The following is a 21,444-nucleotide window of genomic DNA, read 5'->3' as shown; positions in this document are numbered from 1 at the left end:
GAGAAGACTTACACTTAACACCTTTTAAGACCACCTAAACCACTACACAAAGAATCAGGCTCATGGGCAACATAACATATACTGCTGGTTTAAAATGTTATGTCCAGTTAACAGTAAGAACACGCTAAATAAACTAAATCTGCATGGCCTTGGGCAAGCCACCCAGTCTATTTATTCACTGCAGAAAGAAGTTATTTCACTTACCTTGAAGAATGGGTTGCAGTGGTATTTGAAAGTAATAACGTGGCACAGAGCACAAAGCCCCTGTGCCTTAAGCACACAAGTGGTAGCTATTACACACCTTTTCACAAATTTAGATCTTGCTTCCGCGGCTAGACTATCATCATTTAGAGATACATTTTCTTATTCCCCCAAATACAAGGCAGATGTTAGCTGAAAACAGGGTGACTAAGTAGTTTGCAGTTGCTTCTAACTTCATGTCTCTTCAGCTGTTAACATCAACCCACTTCTACAAGTAATTCAGATGCAACTTTAAAATCTACAGTTTTTATTGGAGGTCATTGTTGAATTATATATATCAAAAAATAAGACCAAATACATAATCTATCTCAATCTAAGGCATTTCTCAAGATACTCAAAGTATAGGAAACCAAAAAGTGATGCTGCTTCAATCTTGTCTGATCTATAAATAACGTAAAAAAGGCATTTTCTCAACATTTGATTATGTACAACTAGAAGAGTTCAACTATCATATAAAAACTTCTTTGATAAAGCTGTAATTCAAGTAGACTTGTGATATGACACAAGTAGGAACAGTCTTCAAAATATGCTTCCTTAAAAAATACATTTGGGTGTTACTCATATCCAGGAATCAAAACAAGGTAGCAAGAAACATCCAAATCAACTTCAGTTTCTTATTTCTCTAGAATGTTTCATTTCCTCAAAAGCCTAGTCCTTTCTTTTACTGTTGTACTAAGGCAAGTCTCCCAATTATATTATCACCATAATCACCAGCAACCTCAGATTTGGAATCTGATCCAGAAGTAGTTGCTCAGTCCTAACTCTATGGTAAAACATCTCTTCAGAAAAATCAATACAATACATCCAATTCATCCCAGTGCTAACATCCCAGTACTAAGACTATCTTTAAAAAGACACTAAAGTGCAGAGCCTCCTATTGATTGGACAGCAAAAAGTAATTATTCCCCCAGATAAGGACTCAAATCCAAACCCAGGAAAAAAATGTAAAAAGGTTTATTTAGGACAAGAGTTGTTTCCAAACCAATCAAAATAGCTGTTTGGCTATCTGGAAATTTCTGCGTTACAGTCAAAAACTTAACTATGTTATTAAAACTACTCTAAGCCTACAGCAATGCAATTTTGGACTACATTATGTTAACCTAAGGCAACTGCCCAAACTGAAACATATTTCATGTGTATTTATTGGCACTCAAAATTGTCATGTTAGGACTGGATTATGTATCTTCTTCTAATTATGTTTCTTTACTATGAAGATTCTGAACATCACCTAGAAATATTCTAGTGAGGACCTACTGTAATTGGTGTATTTTGGCAGCAAAAATTTAGTCAAGTGTTGGTTTAATAATTCCTATTAAAAATATTAATAAATACACATATCATTACTTGTAACACTAAGTAATCACACCACTAAACAAAACTTAAGCTTTATGTAATACCTTGTAAATAAATTGGGTCTGACATCATTAAATTCTACGCAAGCTTTTTGTAGTAAGATAAGATAGCTCATTGCCTTCTTAATCACTCTACATTTCCACATTAAAACTTGCTGCTACTTTATTACTATCTGGCAAAATGTTCTATTCTTTTAGATTCAGCTGGATGATTTCTACAGTTTATCTTTCCAGAACCCTAAAAAGCCCTCAATTTTACTTAAAGTGTTTAAACTAACATCTTGACAGTTCACAGGTTACCACTGAATGGAATGCTATATACTCTCCCTTCTGAAATAGCATTCTTTGAGAGAAGGGAAAAATCAGCCTTGATTTAAACAGGAATACCCAAAATCCTGAATTCTTTATTCTTCCCAAGTAGCATACTTTTCTAATGTTAACCTTACAATATTCAATTACACACACCAGTGGAGAGATGCAAGCTATACAGCAAGCTAAATCAAGTGTATTTGTTTCCTTTTTCTCCTTAAGGCTTGCCTTAAAATGTGATATAGATGATGGTGAGGAAAGAAAAAATAAAATTCAGGAATAATCAGTCTAAGAATTTCAAGTTTGCTTAGAATTACCCATATAACACTAAGTCAGACAGTGCAAAACAAACATCTGCCATAGTGAACCATTTACAAAAGTTCCTTCCCAGCTGCACTATTTGATATATCTCTTGGATTGAAATTAACTTATGACATCTTCAACTACAAAATGTAGAAACCACTTGAGTCACAGAATTTAATAAAACTAATTTGAAGGAGTTATGTAAGTCATAACTTGAAATATTAAAATTCTTTAAAATTGGGAAAATAACTAGGTCCTCACTTGACATCTGTTATTTTTAAATCAAATACTGCCACTCGCCATAAAATCCCTTATTTCATTAACTAGAAAGTTATCATCACAATGTCTTCATGAAACATTTCTAAAAAGGGATAGCCAGATATGGCCCAACAGGAGCCCTGTCTACTACAGTTACTTTCTTATATCTTTTAACATTCCTAGAATTAAAAAAGTCACTAAGCCAAATGTTTCAAAGAACCAGTAACTATAACTCCATCACACTACCTTATAGATCCTGAGTCAGTTCAACTATACCTGCAAAAGATACTGCTGTAACATGTACACAGAAAATGTGAAAGACAGTGCCTAATCAGCACTTCAAAAACATTGTTAACACAATGAGAAAAGGCCTGGCTTTAATTAAAAACAGCAAATGTGAAGACTGAAAGAAAAAAAACTCACCAGTTTAACAGCCTCCTGAGCTGCTTCTTTTGTACAAAAAGTGACAAACGCATAACCTCTATTGAGACCTGTTAGTGGATCCATCATTAAACGAAGATCCCATATAGGTCCAGCTTTTTCAAACAATGGAACAAGTTCATCCTCAAACAGATCTCTTGGGATCTTCCCCACAAATATCTGTAAATTAAACATGAAGTAAAAACCATGGAGAAATTCTATAAGAAACCAGACACGTGTGCATTTACTACAAAGGGTACAAGTTTTTAGTTGCTTTACCTCAGTGCCAACAGAAGGCTGCTGACCTGAATAAACGGAATCTGGAGGCGGTCCCCCATACTTCCTCTGTCCAGTGGTCACATCGAGTGTGTAGCCTGTTCTTTCCAAGAGTGCCTTAAAAAGTTCAAATGTCATTAATATATTTCATTCATAAGACCACACCCGTGCAGCAAGTAGTTATGAAAAAATCGATTTTGTTCAAATCTTTCCATTTATCTTGGCAATATTCCCTACTAACAGGTTTTTGTTGTCTGTTTTAGAACTATTTTAATGTGTGCTTATAATTAATAATATGCCCTAATTTATAATGAAAGTTTCAGGATCCTGGTCAAATTATTTTCTGGTCTCCAATTACTGAGTAGTGCTTAGTGAACAACACAAAATATTGATTCATCAACAACTCTCAAGGCAAGGTTTATCTATTCTGCCCTTCTAAAAAATGACTGCATAATTAAGCTGAAATTCTCTCCTGAAGGAGGAGGTGGATAACTTATCTCTCCCAAACCTAGCTTTCTTACCCAACAAATTTCCCAGTAACCCACACTCCAAGGTACCTACTGCCATTCTGGGAGTTTCACCAACCTTTACAAATTACACTCCTCCAACTAAATCCAGAAACTTAAGAGGAGATGCAGGAAAAATAACCTCTTATTCATTTGACATTCAAGTACCATGCTTCACAGGACAGCATGGATCACTCAAAAAGAGAGCCAAAATGATTTTGGAAACTTTATGAGACTGCAACACGATATAATCTCTACACATTATCTCCCTAAGAGTGAACTGTTAAAATTTATACAACTTATATTTAACTCAGAGCATAAAAAGATTCTTTTTATCCCTTATTATAAGCAAGAGTAGAAAGTAGTCATCCACTGTTAGCCTAAGGAAAAAGCAAGATTATTCCTTTCCCACCATCTCGCCCACAATGCACACAACTAGTTTTCTAAATAAAAAGAATCTAATAATCAGCTGATAAACTAATACCAGGCACATGACAAAACTTATCAAAATGCTGTTAAGTGATGGGGGGAGGAGCACCTTAGTCCTTAAATGAAAAAGACTGGACAGATTTTATTTCTACCAACTGTTTGCGACCCCATGGACGTAGCCTACAAAGCTCCTCCGTCCATGGAATTTTCCAAGCAAGAGTACTGGAGTGGGTTGCCATTTCCTACTACAGGGGATCTTCCGGACCCAGGGGTCAAACCCAGGTCTCCCGCATTGTAGGCACACATTTTACCTTCTTAGCCACCAGGGAAGCCCTTATTTCTACCCAAAGAACATTAAATAGTTATGGAAAGATACCGTAATTGATAAAAACTCTATTCCTAAACTCTTTTAACAAAAAAGTCCACAAAGTTGGTACACGTTTTAAGTAGTCTTTTTCTACTATACCCAAATATATTTGCTTAACAATGCAATATTGGGTTAGTAACAAAAATAAACTCAAATTTCTTACTATCACATTAAACTAAACCATTAAACGGCTCATCTTCCCTTTTTCCCACATGCAATCCCTGTGCTTCTTTCACTTTAATCTTTATATGACCCAAATAATACTTGTTTTATGTCAATCCCTAAAAACAAATAGGAAACACTTAGTCCCTCTAAAAAAAATACTCTATAAAAATGTCTGATTTCTTGCCACAATTTAAGTCACACTAAAGCTTTAAGCCACTCCCTTCCAAAGACAGAACTGAATGTTTCACAAACTAAATCTTCAACTTTTTAGAAAATTTTAATAACTTTCAGTGTAGATTTACTTACAACTGATCTAATTACAATGAGTAACAGCTATATATTCCATTTCTTTGGAAAAACTAGATTTATAGTTCAGATACAATTCACTCACTTGAAAGCCTCAAGTTTATACATTAACTACTAACTCCATACTTCCCATTAAAACACAACTGACACCCATACCCTTCCTAATAACATTTTCTTAAACTAGAACCCTGGGTTCAAGAGCAGGGCCACACTATGTTAAGACGACTAGGTTAAAACTAGTATGATCATCATATTTTCTATGAACCAAAAAATCAACACAAGTAAAAAACACAAAGATCAAAATCTAGTTGACTTTACTACTATGTGACTTGGGTGAGCGCAAAGGAAACTTCTACTCTCAGCCTCACTTTCTTCATTTACATGTCTACAGTAATCAATTTTATCATTAAAAGCTGCTTTTAGAAATGAACAAATTAGCCTTAAAAACCCACACTAAGGAATGAGGAAGAAGGCAGTGTTAAAATACTAAACTCATTTAATTTGGGGGCTTGAGAATCCTAAGAAAAGCAGTCAACTGCTAAATGTACACTCTCCATCAGTATGGGGTGAGCTGATCCCCTCCCCTTTTGGTTCCACTGTCAGTTAACCTGGACTTGCAGGTTTCATGTGAAAAATATGGTGACTGTATTTCTTTAAATCTTTTATTTAGAATACCAACAGCACAGATTTAAGAAAGAATACATGGGTACCAAGAAAAATTTCAAAGGTGTTTAGAAACAGAAACTGTTAAAGGCAGGACACTTCAAAAAATAGTAATGAGAAAACATTAACAAGTTATCTTATGGTCATTAACTCTCAACATTACAACACACACAAGGAATAATTTCACACCCAAAGAATATTTACCCAAGCTAGAAAATAGTCAAAACAACGAACAAAAAACTTTAAAACTGAAAGGAGTAAAAAAGAAACTTTTTAAAGACATACCTTAATTTTTGCTTCATCTGGTCCTTTGCTAGAATCTGCAACTTTGGTCCCCTGTTTTTCTCTCTGCCTATAAGTCTTCATGACTCCACATAAAAAGGCACTTTTGTTCTGTAAAGGAATTTTCCAATTATTTTCAAGAGTAAGTCTTAAGTATAGCTAACCGAATGAAACAGTCAAAACTACTTTTTTTTCTACACTGACATCAAACTAACGTTACCTGAACATGGGAGAGATCACTGTCTTTAAACTGCTGAAGAACTGCCAATGCGCCGTCTTCATTGAATTCTTTTAAAGCTTCGATAGCTCTTTCATCTAAATCGCTATGTGCAACCAGCCCTGGAGAAGAAAAAACTTAATTAGTTGTCAACTTTTAATATTTTTAGAAAGTTTTTTTTTAAGACCATGTTTGCCAATGCAGGTGCCAACTACAAATTCTTCCATTCCTCTTTATCTGTGTAATGAAAAACACACGTACCTTAGCCATTATAAACTAAAGAAAGCCTCTCAACCATACTTAAAATAATGAATCAACTTTTTTATCTTATCCTAAGTCAGGCAGTTCTGAACACTGAGTATTTCTAAGGTAAATACATGGGCTTACAAACTCTAAAATCAACCAACAAAGTACCGAGCATGACACGGGAACCTCCACTCAATTTCAAATACCACTAAAAAAAGCAACAGCCACACCGAGACAGATAAACTACAAGTCTACAATTACCAAGTTATTTGACCAGAATCCTACCATAAAAATACCCCCAAAAGTCACACAGCCTGCTCCCAACATTCAGCAGCTGTTGCTACCATCATGTACTTAACCATCTGGCCATCCAGCCTTTACCACCTAACCCTTCCTTCTTCCCTCCCTCTACACACCTCAACCTCTAGTTCACAAGAACCTACTAGCACAACAAGGCAAAACTCCAGGTCCCACACTTCTTGGAAACCACAAAAAGTTGCTATTTTAGTTCAAAGCCAGAAATCCAATAGAAAAATTTCATAATGTAATTTTGCAAGTGTTAGTTCTTACCTGCAACGTAAATTTCATCTAGTTTTTCAGCAACTTTCTGTGGTAAACCAGCATCAAGCAATGTCTGAAAATTTTCTGAATGGATAACTGCAGAAGTAGTATCCATGGGCTCTTCAGTACCATTTCCATTAACATGTTCTGTAGCCATGTTTCCAGAGATCTGTTCAAACGCAATAAGCAAAATTAAACTAGTATCTTCAAAAAGGGTAGGACAATATGAGAGCCCCAATCTTGACTTTCTCTACCAATTTCTACACCAGCCAGCCTATACATCCCTTTAAACAGGCCTTACTTTAAAGTCACTGTCGCCTGACAAGCCAGATTTGGAGCGCGGGGCACCGAAAGACGGATCCACTACGTTTTTCCTTAGCACCACCCCTGACTCACCTGCTAACACTCCCTAGGAAAAACCACATTACAAATGGAGCCCAACCAGCACGAGGACGAGCCAGCGTGCCACATGCAACTGTGCCCATACAGAGAATGAGGTGTGTGTGGAACAAGCAAAGCTGGGCTTTTCCCTCTCAAAGGTAAACCCCCAAAGTGCGCGCTTTTCCCGCCTGCCGCTTAAAGATCAGTAACAACAGCCAGCGAAGAACAAAGCGCTCACACAACCTACCTTCCCACCACCCCGCTTCTCCACCCTTCACCCCGCACCCCAAAGCCCTCCCCCGACTCCGCACCCAGAGCGGCAGCCTCACCGCCGCGGCCACCGGGAACCCATTAGAAACACGTGCTCCGCGCCTTCAAATGTCCTACAACTTCCTTCAACGGCAACCCACCGAGTCCCAGGCCAAGACGACCGTCACCAGCTCCCGACAGCAACCCAAAGCCGCGGCCGGAGCCCCCAGCCAGCAGCAGCAGCACAACCTCGCCCCTCGACACCGAGGCCGCAGCGGCGCCAGGCCACAGACTCTCCCCGCCCCCCAGCGCCGCCGTCTCGGCCGTGACACATGGCTCTCTCTGCCCCGGGCGCCGGCGACCCCCGGCCGCCCGCCCCGCCGAGACGTGCGCCGTGGCGCACGGTACAAGCCCCCACCCCCGGCCGGTCCGGGCACTGACTGCGGCGCGGGGGCCGCTGGTGCCACCCGCGGGCCGGGGCCGGCAAGCCGGCGGCGTGAGGGCGTTCCGCGAACTGCCCCACGCCCGCCAGACCCCAAGCACCACCCAAGCCCGCCGCGCGGCTGCGGGACGGAACCGGCTCTTCTCCGCCCACTCCCGCGCCGCGGCGACGGCCACGACAGCACCAACTCCGTCGCCGCTCGCGGTCCGCGCGGGCCACGGGGCCGCCTCCTCCCTGGAGCGCCGCAGACAAAGCCCGAACAGCGGCAGCACATGGAAGGGAGGAGGAAGTGACGGCGTGGGCCGCGGCCTACTCCCGAGCAGCCCCAGTCAACGTGCTCCCCTCTCCCTTGGAATCCATTTTCCAGAAAAGCCGGTTTCTCCCCGCACCGCCCTCCCCCAGCTCACTCCACAATGTCACGGAGCTCCCTGCCCAGACCCGGGTCCCAGCGGTCGTTACCTCCCCGTTGGGCTGCGGCGGAGGAATCCTGTCCGAGGAGATCCGGTTGCGGGCAACGCGTGCTCGCTGCTCCCTGTGTCCGGCGCGAGTGGAGCTGTTGTAAAATGGCGGCCGAAGCTCACGCCGCTGGCAGCAAACCCGATCCAGTTCCACTCGCCTCCGAGCGCGCTCCCGGTGCGCGCGCGCGCGCGCGCGCCTCCGCGTGACACCCCCCCCCTTCCCTCCCCTCCCTCGCGCGTCCGCTTCTCTCACTCACTCTCTCAGCCCCTGCCCTCCTCCAGCTCCTCCTTCTCCTTCTCCCACCACCACCAGCCTCCGTCAGCCCTCTTCCCTGGGTCCTTCTTCTTCTCCCTGCTTCTTTCTCCCACCGCTCGCACTGTGGTTCGCAGCCGCTCAGGCACAAGTGGCTGCCCTTCCCCTCCTAGCTGCACGCTTGCTCACTCGCTCCCTCCCTCGCTCGTTCTCTCGGCCCCGTCCCCCAGTCCCTGCCGAGTCGGCTCCTCTCTTTCTCTCTCCCGCGCTGACGTGACGACGTAGCCTACGCCTCGGGACGCGCGCCCGCGGGCTCCGCCCCCACTCCCCGCCACCCTCGCTCCTCATCACACGGGAGGGCGCGAGACCCCGCCCTTCCGCCCCGGCGGCGGCGGAGGGGCCAAGAGTGAATGAAAGGCCCGCCCCTTCCCCTCCCGACACTCCCCCTCCCGCTCCCCTCCGGGTGGGGCGGGGCGGAGCGGAGCGGGGCGGGGCGGGACGGGCCGGCTCAGCGTGTCCCACTCGTTCTCCTTTGTCAGGAGACAGGCATCTCCCCACCCCGCCCCGCCCCACCCCCACCGCGGCACCACGCGCACGCCACCCCCACCGAGCTCCCGCTCGCCCCACCCCCCGTTCAGTCCTGGGCCAGCCGGGAACGGGGCGGGGGGCGCGGAACGCGACTGCAGCTGCCCTGAGAGTACCCACCCGTCCGTGCGCGCCCGGCCAGCGCCTTCGGCGCCGCGGCCGCGTAGCCGTTCCAGGCGGTGTCCACGCCGCCGCCGCCCCGCGCTCTCCTCGCTCGGGAGGCTGCAGGCGCACGTGTCCCCCGGGGCGGGGCGAGGCAGACAATGGAGCGGCGGGGGAGGGGAGCGGCGCGGAGACCCGCGGACCTTTGGTCCACCTGGCTTGAGGGACCCGAATGCGGGAGTCGCTCCGGGGAGACTGGGTCTCCCCTGCTGGACAATGGGAACTCCGGGGTCCCAGCCCGCGTGGCTTCCCTTCCACGGGAACCTCGGGAGGGAGGGGCGCCCGGGGCTGGGACGAGGAAACCCCGGCTGCTTTTGAAGGGGGACCGGCTGTCTCCAGTGGAGCAAGGAGCTGCTCCCGCCTCGGGATGATACGAAAGCCAGATTTGGAAGCGAAACCGCTGGGTGGTGAAGAGTTGTGCAATACTCCTTTTCAGTCCCTGGCCTTTTAAGCAGTTACGGGCTTCCTCGCAGCACAGTTTGAGCAACTTGATGCAGCACAAAGCTGCGTGGTTTGGGCAACTGTGAAGCACGTATCTGTGTTTCTTTTCAAAAAACTGAAGTGACATTTCTTCTGTAACCGTGTACTAGGTACAAGAAAGACAAGACAGACATTTGAGTTTCAGACACGATGTGGATATTAATTTTACTTAATGCAGCTGTAATGAAAAATAGGAATAGTGTCTTTTTAATTAAAAAGCAAGCTTATTTTTAAGAGCTTACTGGTTCCCTAAACAATCTATTCTATGACGACAAATCAGTGGTGCAAGAAAAAGTTAGGTGACTACTCTTCAAAGTGCTTTAACATATCATATGTCCAATCATTCTCATTGGTGCCTGGATGAAGATACAACATTTTTTAAATATTTTGACAAGACCAGCCACACTGTTCAGCAAAGATCTGAGCTCTTCATTACCTAAAGTTTCTTACTGTCATACGTGGACCTGCTATTGTATTCAGCTAATTCATCAATAAGGGTTTTAGTTCATAATTCAAAGGTTGTAGATAACGTTATAAATGAAAACAAATAACCAAGATGTTTAATACAAAAATACAATCAAAACTGAGCAATCGTACACATTAAAGAATGAAAATAATCGACCTGAACCATCCAACACTTTTAGACTTTTCTGAAGATCAACTTTCCTTTAGAAGAAGAAAAAGAAGAGAAGTGCCTTTACCTAGGTAATGTCGTCTACCAGCTGACCAGATCCCCCAAATTGAAATCTCTAGTCCTTCCACCCGGAATTCCTTTGTCTAACCCACCCACCCACAGACCTTTATGTGGGCGTTAGGCACTCCAAATCAACTTTGCAAAAATCAACACAAGATCTTCGTCCTAATGATCGGTCCCCAGAGTTCCCACCTCAGTGAATGTCCCCTACTTGCATCCAGCAGCATTAGCTGAAAGCCAGAGTCATTCAGGACAGTACCTGCTCCCTCAATGACCTCTCAGTGAAGTTCTGTAAATTTTGTCTTCTGATACATGTTTCTTTCTATGTTACAAACATATAAGCTACCATCGCCTAATACCTGGTACACAGCCTGCTGATTCGTCCATCCCTGAAGCTTTCCTAAACCATTCAAAGCTTGTGTGTGTGTGTGTGTGTCTGTCTGTCTGTCTTTTAATTGCAAATAAGACTCAGGAGCATCTGCTGTGTGTGTGTCTGTCTGTCTTTTAATTGCAAATAAGACTCTGGAGCATCTGCTTAAAGCCCTTCATTAGCTTCCCAGTACACTTAGAACCAAATCCTTAACTAGATCAGTAAAGCCCTCTATCAGATCTGCCCCACACATCTCTGCAGCCAAATCTCCGCCCCCTTCCGAACTTTCCACTGGCCTTCTCTCAATTCTGGCATCTCTCAGGATGGCACACACTGAGGACCTAGACAGAAACCTCGACAGAGATGCCCTGAGCAGGCCTGAGAAAAAAGCTATCAGCTATGCTCTCCAGTTGACATCCTGTTAAGAGAAGCGACAGTATAATTTTCCTCCTGACCTACAGAACTTCTTATTCATATGAATTTTTTCAGTACCTACAGTAATATCATGGCACAGTCCTAACTCCTTTGCAAGCCTCGAGGTGGTTTCATTGTTGTAACAAATTTATTTCTTACATGCAGGCAAAGAGGCTCAGAGACACTCTTATCTATTAATATTACTTTTCTTGTTCCTGCTTTTGCCATGAAAATTAGCTAATATATTTTTGGCTTGATGTCAAAGAATTACTACTGTGACTGAAACATGGGGAACTCCTAATAATTCTTTAAAAAATAAACTAGTAGATAGATTCATTTGGTACAATGCATTGGGCTAAATTGAAATGTATATGAAAATCTGACACAAGAAAGTTCTCAATAAATATGTGTCCTTACTTCCCTTGAATCCTCTTTAGTACTGAACACAGGCTTTGATGCTCAATAAATATTTACTGAATGAAACCAAATGATGATAGGGACTTCCATGGTGGTCCAGTGGTTAAGAATCTGCCTGCCAATGCGAGGGACTTGAGCTTGAACCCTGTTCTGGCAAGATCCCACATGCTGCTGGCAGCTAAGCCCGTGGCTGCAAACTACTGAGCCCCCGCCTGGAGTCCATGCTCCCTAACAGGAGAAGCCACTGCAAAGAGAAGCCCACAAACCACAAATAGAAAAAGCTTGCACACAGCAAAGAAGACCCAACACAGCCAAAAATAATAAATAAAATAAAAATAACGTGCATATGTCATATGTCCCTAATAAGAAAAAACATGATGATAGGCTGAGATGCAAACAGCCTTGATACTAACCCCAGATGGGTTACTAATGAGTAGTGTGAGCTTGGATAAATCCATTCACTTCTCAGAATTTTGATTTCCTCATCTATAAAAGAAGTACACTGAAAGAGAGATTTTTTAAGATCTCTTCTAGCTCAAACATTTTACAATATATTTTTAAAAAATTTCTCAAACTCTTTCTCCAACTTTTCACAGCTTAAAAATATTCAGATGTCATTCATATTTGCCACTTAAGATCTTCCTCATTTGAATCCCAACTTTCCTTTATAGCAAAATCACCAGCTATACCCCTTATTTGAACCCTTGCTCCAAACAAAGATAACAGCAACAATGACAAAGACTGATGATATTTGATTTGGGATATCACCCCCCACTGTAGATGTGGAGAAATTGACACGCATGTTCAGTGCTGGTGAGATGAGAGGGTTTTTTTTAATAACTAAATAATGGTTGCATTTATAAACCCTGCTCCTCCAAGTCTGTTCTTCCATCCTTCCACCTTCCATCCTTCCACTGTGAATGCCTTATAACCTAGTACATGCTGTCTAGCTAGAAATTTCACTTCTAGCCTCTAGGGCAGCTAGATGTGTCCAGGTAACTTAAGTCTTCCCAAGGGAGTGAGAGGGTAGATTGATATGACTTTTTTTTACACAATAATTAGACTATAATATGTACTTAAGTATTGTTTGTAATGTTTATGTGTGTGTGGGTGTGTTGTTTGTAAATATATACATAAGCTAAACATCCAGTGACAGGGAACTGGTTGAATAAATTATAGTGTGCATACATTGAGTCAATTATTCTGGAGTCACTGGAAAAAATGAGGTAGCTACCAATATCCTTACATGGAAAGATATCCAGGCTATATTCTTAAAAAATTTTTAAAACCACCTATAGAACAGTGTACAGTGTGACATTTATTCATTCAATTGAGCATCTTCTGCATACCGAGCTCTCTGGTATGCACTAGGTTCACAGTGTTATATGTCACGAATGACACAGATTGATCCCTGACTTGTGAAGCTTGCAGGTCTGTGCGTATGTACATAGCAAGTTATCATGGACATAAAGATTTTTGTTTCTAGAGAACAATTACAATTAGAAAGAAGGATAGGGTGGAGGGAGACCATTATACACTTTTTTACCACGTACACTTTGGTAATACCTGTTGCAATAAATAGTTTAAGTTAATTATTTATGGACCTCATTACTGTTTTCCCATTCATGTAACCTTTGAATTACTGAGAAGATAGAGACCTGTTAATTCGCAAGTAATCAAAGGCAGGCATAAAGTCATGGCTGTTTGGCTATTTTGCTTGTCATCCATATTCTTCCACTAGTAAATGCCGAACTGCTTTTTTAAAGATCATATTTTCTTTTTTTCTTTTCTATATTTTCTAATTTTTTGCAATTATCATCTATTAATGTTATAATGCAAAAATAGGGGCTAGAATTCATATGTGAAAAGTTCACAGCACACCTTTGTTCTTTTCACAGAACCATAAAAACCTAGTGTCAAAAGAGACTGTGGAAGTCATTCAGTTGACGCTTTCTAATAATCAAGAAAGTTTTTGCAACATCTCTGACATCTTATTTTCATGGTAACTGAATGGCTGCTATGTTAAAATTAAAAACTTCTGCTCTGCAGAGACACTGCCAAGAGAATGAAAAGAAAAGCTATAGACTGAGGGTAAATCTTTGCAAAATATATATCTTTTACAGAACTAGTATCCAAAACATACAAATAACTCTTAAGACTCAGCCATAAGTAAAGAAATGACTCAATTTAAAAATGAGCAAAAGATCTAAACAGACACCTTATCAAAGAAAATATTCAGATGGCAAATAAACATATAGAAAAAAATGCTCAACCTCATATATCATTAGGTGGTGGTTGGTGGTTTGGTTGCTAAGTCGTGTCCGACTCTTGTGACGTCATGGACTGTAGCCTACCAGGCTCCTCTGTACATGGGATTCTCCCTGCAAGAATACTCGAGTAGGTTGCCATTTTCTTCTCCAGAGGATCTTCCTGACCCAGGAATTGAACTTAGGTCATTTAGAGGATTACAAATTTAAAAAATGAAAGACCACCACACACCAGTTATCATGGCCAAATTCTAAACACTGACACTGAATGCTGGCAAGGATGTGGAGCAACAGGAATGCTTATTCATTGCTAGGGGAATGCAAAATTGTACAGCCACTTTGGAAGATAGTTAGCAGTTTCTTACAAAACTAAACATACTCACACCATATGATCCAGCATCGTATTTCTTGGTATTTACTAAACTATGTTGAAAACTTAAGTATACACAAAAACTTGCACGTAGATGTTTACAGCAACTTTATTCATAACTGCCAAAACATGAAAGCAACTAAGGTATTCTTCAATAGGTGAATGGATAAATAAATTTTGGTACCCATATACTGAAATATTATTCAGTGCTATAAAGAAATGGACTATGAAGCTATGAAAAGACATGGAGGAATCTGTACTGCATATTGCTGAGAGAAGCCAATCTGGAAGGTCTATGTACTATATGATTTGAACTATATGACATTCAGTTCAGTTCAGTTCAATTCAGTTGCTCAGTTGTGTCCGACTCTTTGCGACCCCATGAATTGCAGCACGCCAGGCCTCACTGCCCATCACCAACTCCCGGAGTTTACCCAAACCCATGTCCATCGAGTCGGTGATGCCATCCTGCCATCTCATCCTCTGTCCTCCCCTTCTCCACCTGCCCCATCCTTCCCAGCATTAGGGTCTTTTCTAATGAGTCAACTCTTCACATGAGGTGACCAAAGTATTGGAGTTTCAGCTTCAACATCAGTCCTTCCAATGAACACCCAGGACTGATCTCCTTTAGGATGGACTGGTTGGATCTCCTTGCAGTCCAAGGGACTCTCAAGAGTCTTCTCCAACACCACAGTTCAAAAGCATCAATTCTGCGGCGCTCAGCTTTCTTCACAATCCAACTCTCACATCCATACATGACCACTGGAAAAGCCATAGCCTTGACTAGATGGACCTTTGTCAGCAAAGTAATGTCTCTGCTTTTAAATATGCTATCTAGGTTGGTCATAACCTTCCTTCCACGGAGTAAGCGTCTTTTAATTTCATGGCTGCAATTACCATCAGCAGTGATTTTGGAGCCCAAAAAAATAAACTCTGACACTGTTTCCACTGTTTCCCCATCAATTTGCCATGAAGTGATGGGACCAGATGCCATGATCTTAGTTTTCTGAACATTGAGCTTTAAGCCAACTTTTTCACTCTCCTCTCTCACTTTCATCAAGAGGCTCTTTAGTTCTCCTTCACTTTCTGCCATAAGGGTGGTGTCATCTGCATATCTGAGGTTATTGATATTTCTCCCTGCAATCTTGATTCCAGCTTGTGTTTCTTCCAGCCCAGCGTTTCTCATGATGTACCCTGTATATAAGTTAAACAAGCAGGGAGACAATATACAGCCTTGACGTACTTCTTTTCCTATTTGGAACCAGTCTGTTGTTCCATGTCCAGTTCTAACTGTTGCTTCCTAACCTGCATATAGGTTTCTCAAGAGACAGGTCAGATGGTCTGGTATTCCCATCTCTTGAAGAATTTTCCACAGTTTATTGTGATCCACACAGTCAAAGGCTTTGGCATAGTCAATAAAGCAGAAATAGATGTTTTTCTGGAACTCTCTTGCTTTTTCGATGATCCAGTGGATATTCGCAATTTGATCTCTGGTTCCTCTGCCTTTTTTCTAAAACCAGCTTGAACATCTGGAAGTTCATGGTTCACATACTGCTGAAGCTTGGCTTGCAGAATTTTGAGCATTACTTTACGTGTGAAATGAGTGCAATTGTGTGGTAGTTTGAGCATTGTTTGGCATTGCCTTTCTTTGGGATTGGAACGAAAACTGACTTTTCCAGTCCTGTGGCCACTGCTGAGTTTTCCAGATTTGCTGGCATATCGAGTGCAGCACTTTCACAGCATCATCTTTCAGGATTTGAAATAGCTCAACTGGAATTCCATCACCTCCACTAGCTTTGTTTGTAGTGATGCTTTCTAAGGCCCACTTGACTTCACATTCCAGGATGTCTGGCTCTAGGTGAGTGATCACACTATTGTAATTATCTGGGTCATGAAGACCTTTTTTGTACAGTTCTTCTGTGTATTCTTGCCACCTCTTCTTAATATCTTCTGCTTCTGTTAGGTCCATACCATTTTTGTCCTTTATCAAGCCCATCTTTGCATGAAATATTCCCTTGGTATCTCTAATTTTCTTGAAGAGATCTCTAGTCTTTCCCATTCTGTTGTTTTCCTCTATTTCTTTGCATTGATCGTTGAGGAAGGCTTTCTTATCTCTCCTTGCTATTCTTTGGAACTCTGCATTCATATGGGTATATATTTCCTTTTCTCCTTTGCTTTTTGCTTCTCTTCTTTTCCCAGCTATTTGTAAGGCCTCCTCAGACAGCCATTTTGCTTTTCTGCATTTCTTTTCCATAGGGATGGTCTTGATCCCTGTCTCCTGTACAATGTCACGAACCTCTGTCCATAGTTCATCAGGCACTCTGTCTATCAGATCTAGGCCCTTAAATCTATTTGTCACTTCCACTGAATAATCATAAGGGATTTGACTTAGGTCATACCTGAATGGTCTAGTGGTTTTCCCTACTTTCTTCAATTTAAGTCTGAATTTGGCAATAGACAGTAAATAGATCAGTGGTTGTCAAGGGTTCAAGAAGAGGAACAGAGGGTGGGAGGGTTAAATAGAAGGAACACTTGGAATTTTTAGGGTAGTGAAACTATTCTGTGTGGGTCTATTAATATTATATAATAGTGGATACATATCATACATTTGGCAAAACCCATAGAATGTACTACACAATGAATAAACCCTAATGTTAACTGTGGACTTAAGTTTGTAACAATGAATCAATATTGGCTTGTCAATTGTAACAAACATACACAATAATGTACAATATTAATGATAGAAGAAAGGACTGGGGGAGGAGGTATATGAAACTCTACTTTCTGCTCATTTTTCTTAAATCTAAAAATACTCTATTAAAATAGGGCATTTATTTATTTTTATTTTTAAAACAAAACCTATTAATTTTTAAAATCTTGACATTTTAAATACACTTGAAATGCTAGATAATCTTCCTATTACTTTTAGCTTTTTTTTAAAAAATAGTATTTATTTATTTGGCTGTGCCTTGCAGCACACGGGATCTTTAGTTGTGGCATGTGGGACCTAGATTTCTCATCAGGGATGGAGCCCAGGCCCCCTGCAATGACAGTGCTGAGTCTTAGCCACTGGACCACCAGGGAAGTCCTGCTTTTAGCTTTTTTTTAAAATTAGGAGTTTTAAATTAGGAGTTAGCTGTTTGCATTTTAGCTTTTACAATGGAAGATGATAGGTTAAGTTATAAGGAGGAACAGATTTTATACAATTAATTACAAAAAGGACAATGATTATGTAAACATACAGCCAAAGGATGGTTTTATCAAAGTATTCCCATTCTACTTGAATGGAGTCCCAGAATATACGCAATCTTTGGTTGTTCAGACATTCAAGATAAATCATGGCACAAAAAAAGGAAAATTTAGTAATAATTATTTCACTGAATATGTCTATCATGTTGTGTCTCAAAGCTCTTTCCAAGGGTACCCATACCCCAAAACCATGCTAAGGGAGCAGTCGAGGCTGTCACATTTTATTTCTTGCCTTGCCCCAACTAATTGGACCAGAATCAGGTACCAGACCATATCTAGAGCAGAACAAAAGAAAGAGTCAATGTCTTGAGGAGGGAGTTAGAGCTGGGGCTATGAGAGGTCATATCAAACTAAAATTATAAGAAAGCAGAAACCAGAAATAGGCAGAAGCTAAGAGGAATCCATTCATTCTATCACTCCACAAATACATTTTGAACACCAGTATTCCAATCCCAAAGAAAGGCAATGCCAAAGAATGCTCAAACTACCGCACAATTGCACTCATCTCACACACTAGTAAAGTAATGCTTAAAATTCTCCAAACCAGGCTTCAGCAATACGTGAACCATGAACTTCCAGTTGTTCAAGCTGGTTTTAGAAAAGGCAGAGGAACCAGAGATCAAATTGCCAACATCCGCTGGATCATGGGAAAAACGAGAGAGTTCCAGAAAAACATCTATTTCTGCTTTATTGACTATGCCAAAGCCTTTGACTGTGTGGATCACAATAAACTGTGGAAAATTCTTCAAGAGATGGGAATACCAGACCACCTGACCTGCCTCTTGAGAAACCTGTATGCAGGTTAGGAAGCAACAGTTAGAACTGGACATGGAACAACAGACTTATTCCAAATAGGAAAAGGAGTATGTAAAGGCTGTATATTGTCACCATGCTTATTTTACTTATATGCAGAGTACATCATGAGAAATGCTGGGCTGGAAGAAACATAAGCTGGAATCAAGATTGTAGGGAGAAATATCAATAACCTCAGATATGCAGATGACACCACCCTTATGGCAGAAAGTGAAGAACTAAAGAGCCTCTTGATGAAAGTGAAAGAGGAGAGTGAAAAAGTTGGCTTAAAGCTCAACATTCGGAAAACTAAGATCATGGCATCTGGTCCCATCACTTCATGGCAAATAGATGGGGAAACAGTGGAAGCAGTGTCAGACTTTATTTTTCTGGACTCCAAAATCACTGCAGATGGTGACTGCAGCCACGAAATTAAAAGACGCTTACTCCTTGCAAGGAAAGTTATGACCAACCTAGACAACATATTGAAAAGCAGAGACATTACTTTGCTGACAAAGGTCCATCTAGTCAAGGCTATGGTTTTTCCAGTGGTCATGTATGGATGTGAGAGTTGGATTGTGAAGAAAGCTGAGTGCCGGAGAATTGATGCTTTTGAACTGTGGTGTTGGAGAAGACTCTTGAGAGTCCTTTGAACTGCAAGGAGATCCAACCAGTCCATCCTAAAGGAGATCAGTCCTGGGTGTTCATTGGTAGGAATGATTTTGAAGCTGAAACTCCAATACTTTGGCCACGTGATGCAAAGAGGTGACTCATTTGAAAAGACCCTGATGCTGGGAAAGATTTAGTTCAGGAGGAGAAGGGGATGACAGAGGATGAGATGGGTGGATGACATCATCGACTCAATGGATATGGGTTTGGGTGGACTCTGGAAGTTGGTGATGGACAGGGGGGCCTGGCATGCTGCGGTTCATGGGGTTGCAAAGGGTCGGACACGACTGAATGACTGAACTGAACTGAATATGCAAGGCACTGAATTAAGAACCAGATGAGTAAAACAGAAATGTCATTTACCTTCCTGGAGATCATAGCTAAATGAGAAAAAGAAAGAGAGGGAATAAATACACCAAGCATTTATAAAATGTGATCATTGTAAAGAAAAAACTAATGTAGTATAGTGTTACAGAATAAGAATGAGGACCTATGTAGGTTGGTCAAGGAAAGAGTTTCTGAGGAAGTGATGTTTGAAGTAAAACCTGGAGGAATAAACCAAGGAAAGGGAGGAATGCGTGGGGAGTTGGAAGAATATTCCAGGCAGAATGGCTAGCATATGTTAAAACTCAAAGAGGAGCACAAAGCATGGCCTTTTCTGGGGAAAAAAAAAAAAATGCCAGTGAGGTTCAAGTATGTTTAGTAAGGGAGAAAGTGGTTCAAGAGAAGTCTGGAGAAGCTGGCAGGAGTCTGATTTTGTAGGACTATGTAAGTAAGTCTATGGATGGACGTTCGTGACATTGTACAGGAGACAGGGATCAAAACCATCCTGAAGAAAAAGAAATGCAAAAAAGCAAAATGGCTGTCTGAGGAGGCCTTACAAATAGCTATGAAAAGATGGGAAGTGAAAAGCAAAGGAGAAAAGGGAACATATACCCATATGAATGCAGAGTTCCAGAGAATAGCAACGAGAGATAAGAAAGCCTTCCTCAGTGATCAATGCAAAGAAATAGAGGAAAACAACAGATTGGGAAAGACTAGAGATCTCTTCAAGAAAATTAGAGATACCAAGGGAATATTTCATGCAAAGATGGGCTCAATAAAGGACAGAAATGGAATGGACCTAACAGAAGCAGAAGATATTAAGAAGAGGTGGCAAGAATACACAGAAGAACTGTACAAAAAAGATCTTCATGATCCAGATAATCACGATGGTGTGATCACTCACCTAGAGCCAGACATCCTGGAATGTGAAGTCAGGTGGGCCTTAGGAAGCATCATGATGAACAAAGCTAGTGGAGGTGATGGAATTCCAGTTGAGCTATTTCAAATCCTGAAAGATGATGCTGTGAAAGTGCTGCACTCGATATGCCAGCAAATCTGGAAAACTCAGCAGTGGCCACAGGACTGGAAAAGTCAGTTTTCGTTCCAATCCCAAAGAAAGGCAATGTCAAAGAATGCTCAAACTACTGCACAATTGCACTCATCTCACACGCTAGTAAAGTAATGCTTAAAATTCTCCAAGCCAGGCTTCAGCAGTATGTGAACCGTGAACTTCCAGATGTTCAAGCTGGTTTTAGAAAAGGCAGAGGAACCAGAGATCAAATTGCGAATATCCACTGGATCATCGAAAAAGCAAGAGAGTTCCAGAAAAACATCTATTTCTGCTTTATTGACTATGCCAAAGCCTTTGACTGTGTGGATCACAATAAACTGTGGAAAATTCTGAAAGAGATGGGAATACCAGACCACCTGACCTGCCTCTTGAGAAACCTGTATGCAGGTTAGGAAGCAAAAGTTAGAACTGGACAGGGAACAACAGACTTACTCCAACTAGGAAAAGGAGTACATCAAGGCTGTTTATTGTCACCCTGCTTATTTAACTTATATGCAGAGTACATCATGAGAAATGCTGGGCTGGAAGAAACACAAGCTGGAATCAAGATTGCAGGGAGAAATGTCAATAACCTCAGATATGCAGATGACACCACCCTTATGGCAGAAAGTGAAGAAGAACTAAAGAGCCTCTTGATGAAAGTGAGAGAGGAGAGTGAAGAAGTTGGCTTAAAGCTCAACGTTCAGAAAACTAAGATCACGGCATCTGGTCCCATCACTTCATGGCAAATAGATGGGGAAACAGTGGAAACAGTGTCAGACTTTATTTTTTGGGGCTCCAAAATCACTGCTGATGGTGATTGCAACCATTAAATTACAAGACACTTACTCCTTGGAAGGAAAGTTATGACCAACCTAGACAGCATATTAAAAAGC

At 41.7% G+C, this 21,444-nt stretch overlaps 1 protein-coding gene across 38 annotated transcripts in view; it reads right to left on the bottom strand.

The window, feature by feature from the left end:
- SYNCRIP (synaptotagmin binding cytoplasmic RNA interacting protein) overlaps positions 1–9,505 on the bottom strand; it is a 30,810-nt gene extending 21,305 nt beyond the window's left edge. For 21 of the 38 annotated variants that reach the window (XR_014064993.1, XR_014064994.1, XR_014064998.1 and 18 more), the window contains exons 1-6: positions 8,453–8,632; positions 6,931–7,090; positions 6,118–6,236; positions 5,901–6,008; positions 3,183–3,296; positions 2,907–3,083 (exon numbers count right to left, since the gene is read on the bottom strand). Coding sequence is in view for 19 of the 38 variants with exons in the window: in XM_081528680.1 (XP_081384806.1) it covers positions 2,907–3,083; positions 3,183–3,296; positions 5,901–6,008; positions 6,118–6,236; positions 6,931–7,078 (666 nt within the window). In the remaining 19 variants the exon portion in view is untranslated. Of the gene's footprint in view, positions 1–2,906; positions 3,084–3,182; positions 3,297–5,900; positions 6,009–6,117; positions 6,237–6,930; positions 7,091–8,452; positions 8,633–9,409 lie in introns of those variants that run through there. The other 17 variants (XR_014064999.1, XR_014065003.1, XR_014065002.1 and 14 more) reach the window with 5 other exon arrangements.
- Between the last annotated feature and the right edge of the window lie 11,939 nt (positions 9,506–21,444).

This window comes from Giraffa tippelskirchi, chromosome 9, assembly GCF_054371585.1.
Source record: "Giraffa tippelskirchi isolate mGirTip1 chromosome 9, T2T-mGirTip1v1.2.pri, whole genome shotgun sequence".
Classification (NCBI taxonomy): domain Eukaryota; kingdom Metazoa; phylum Chordata; class Mammalia; order Artiodactyla; family Giraffidae; genus Giraffa; species Giraffa tippelskirchi.
Note: the sequence above shows the minus strand (reverse complement) of the source record. Positions and strands in the feature narration are given on the sequence as shown.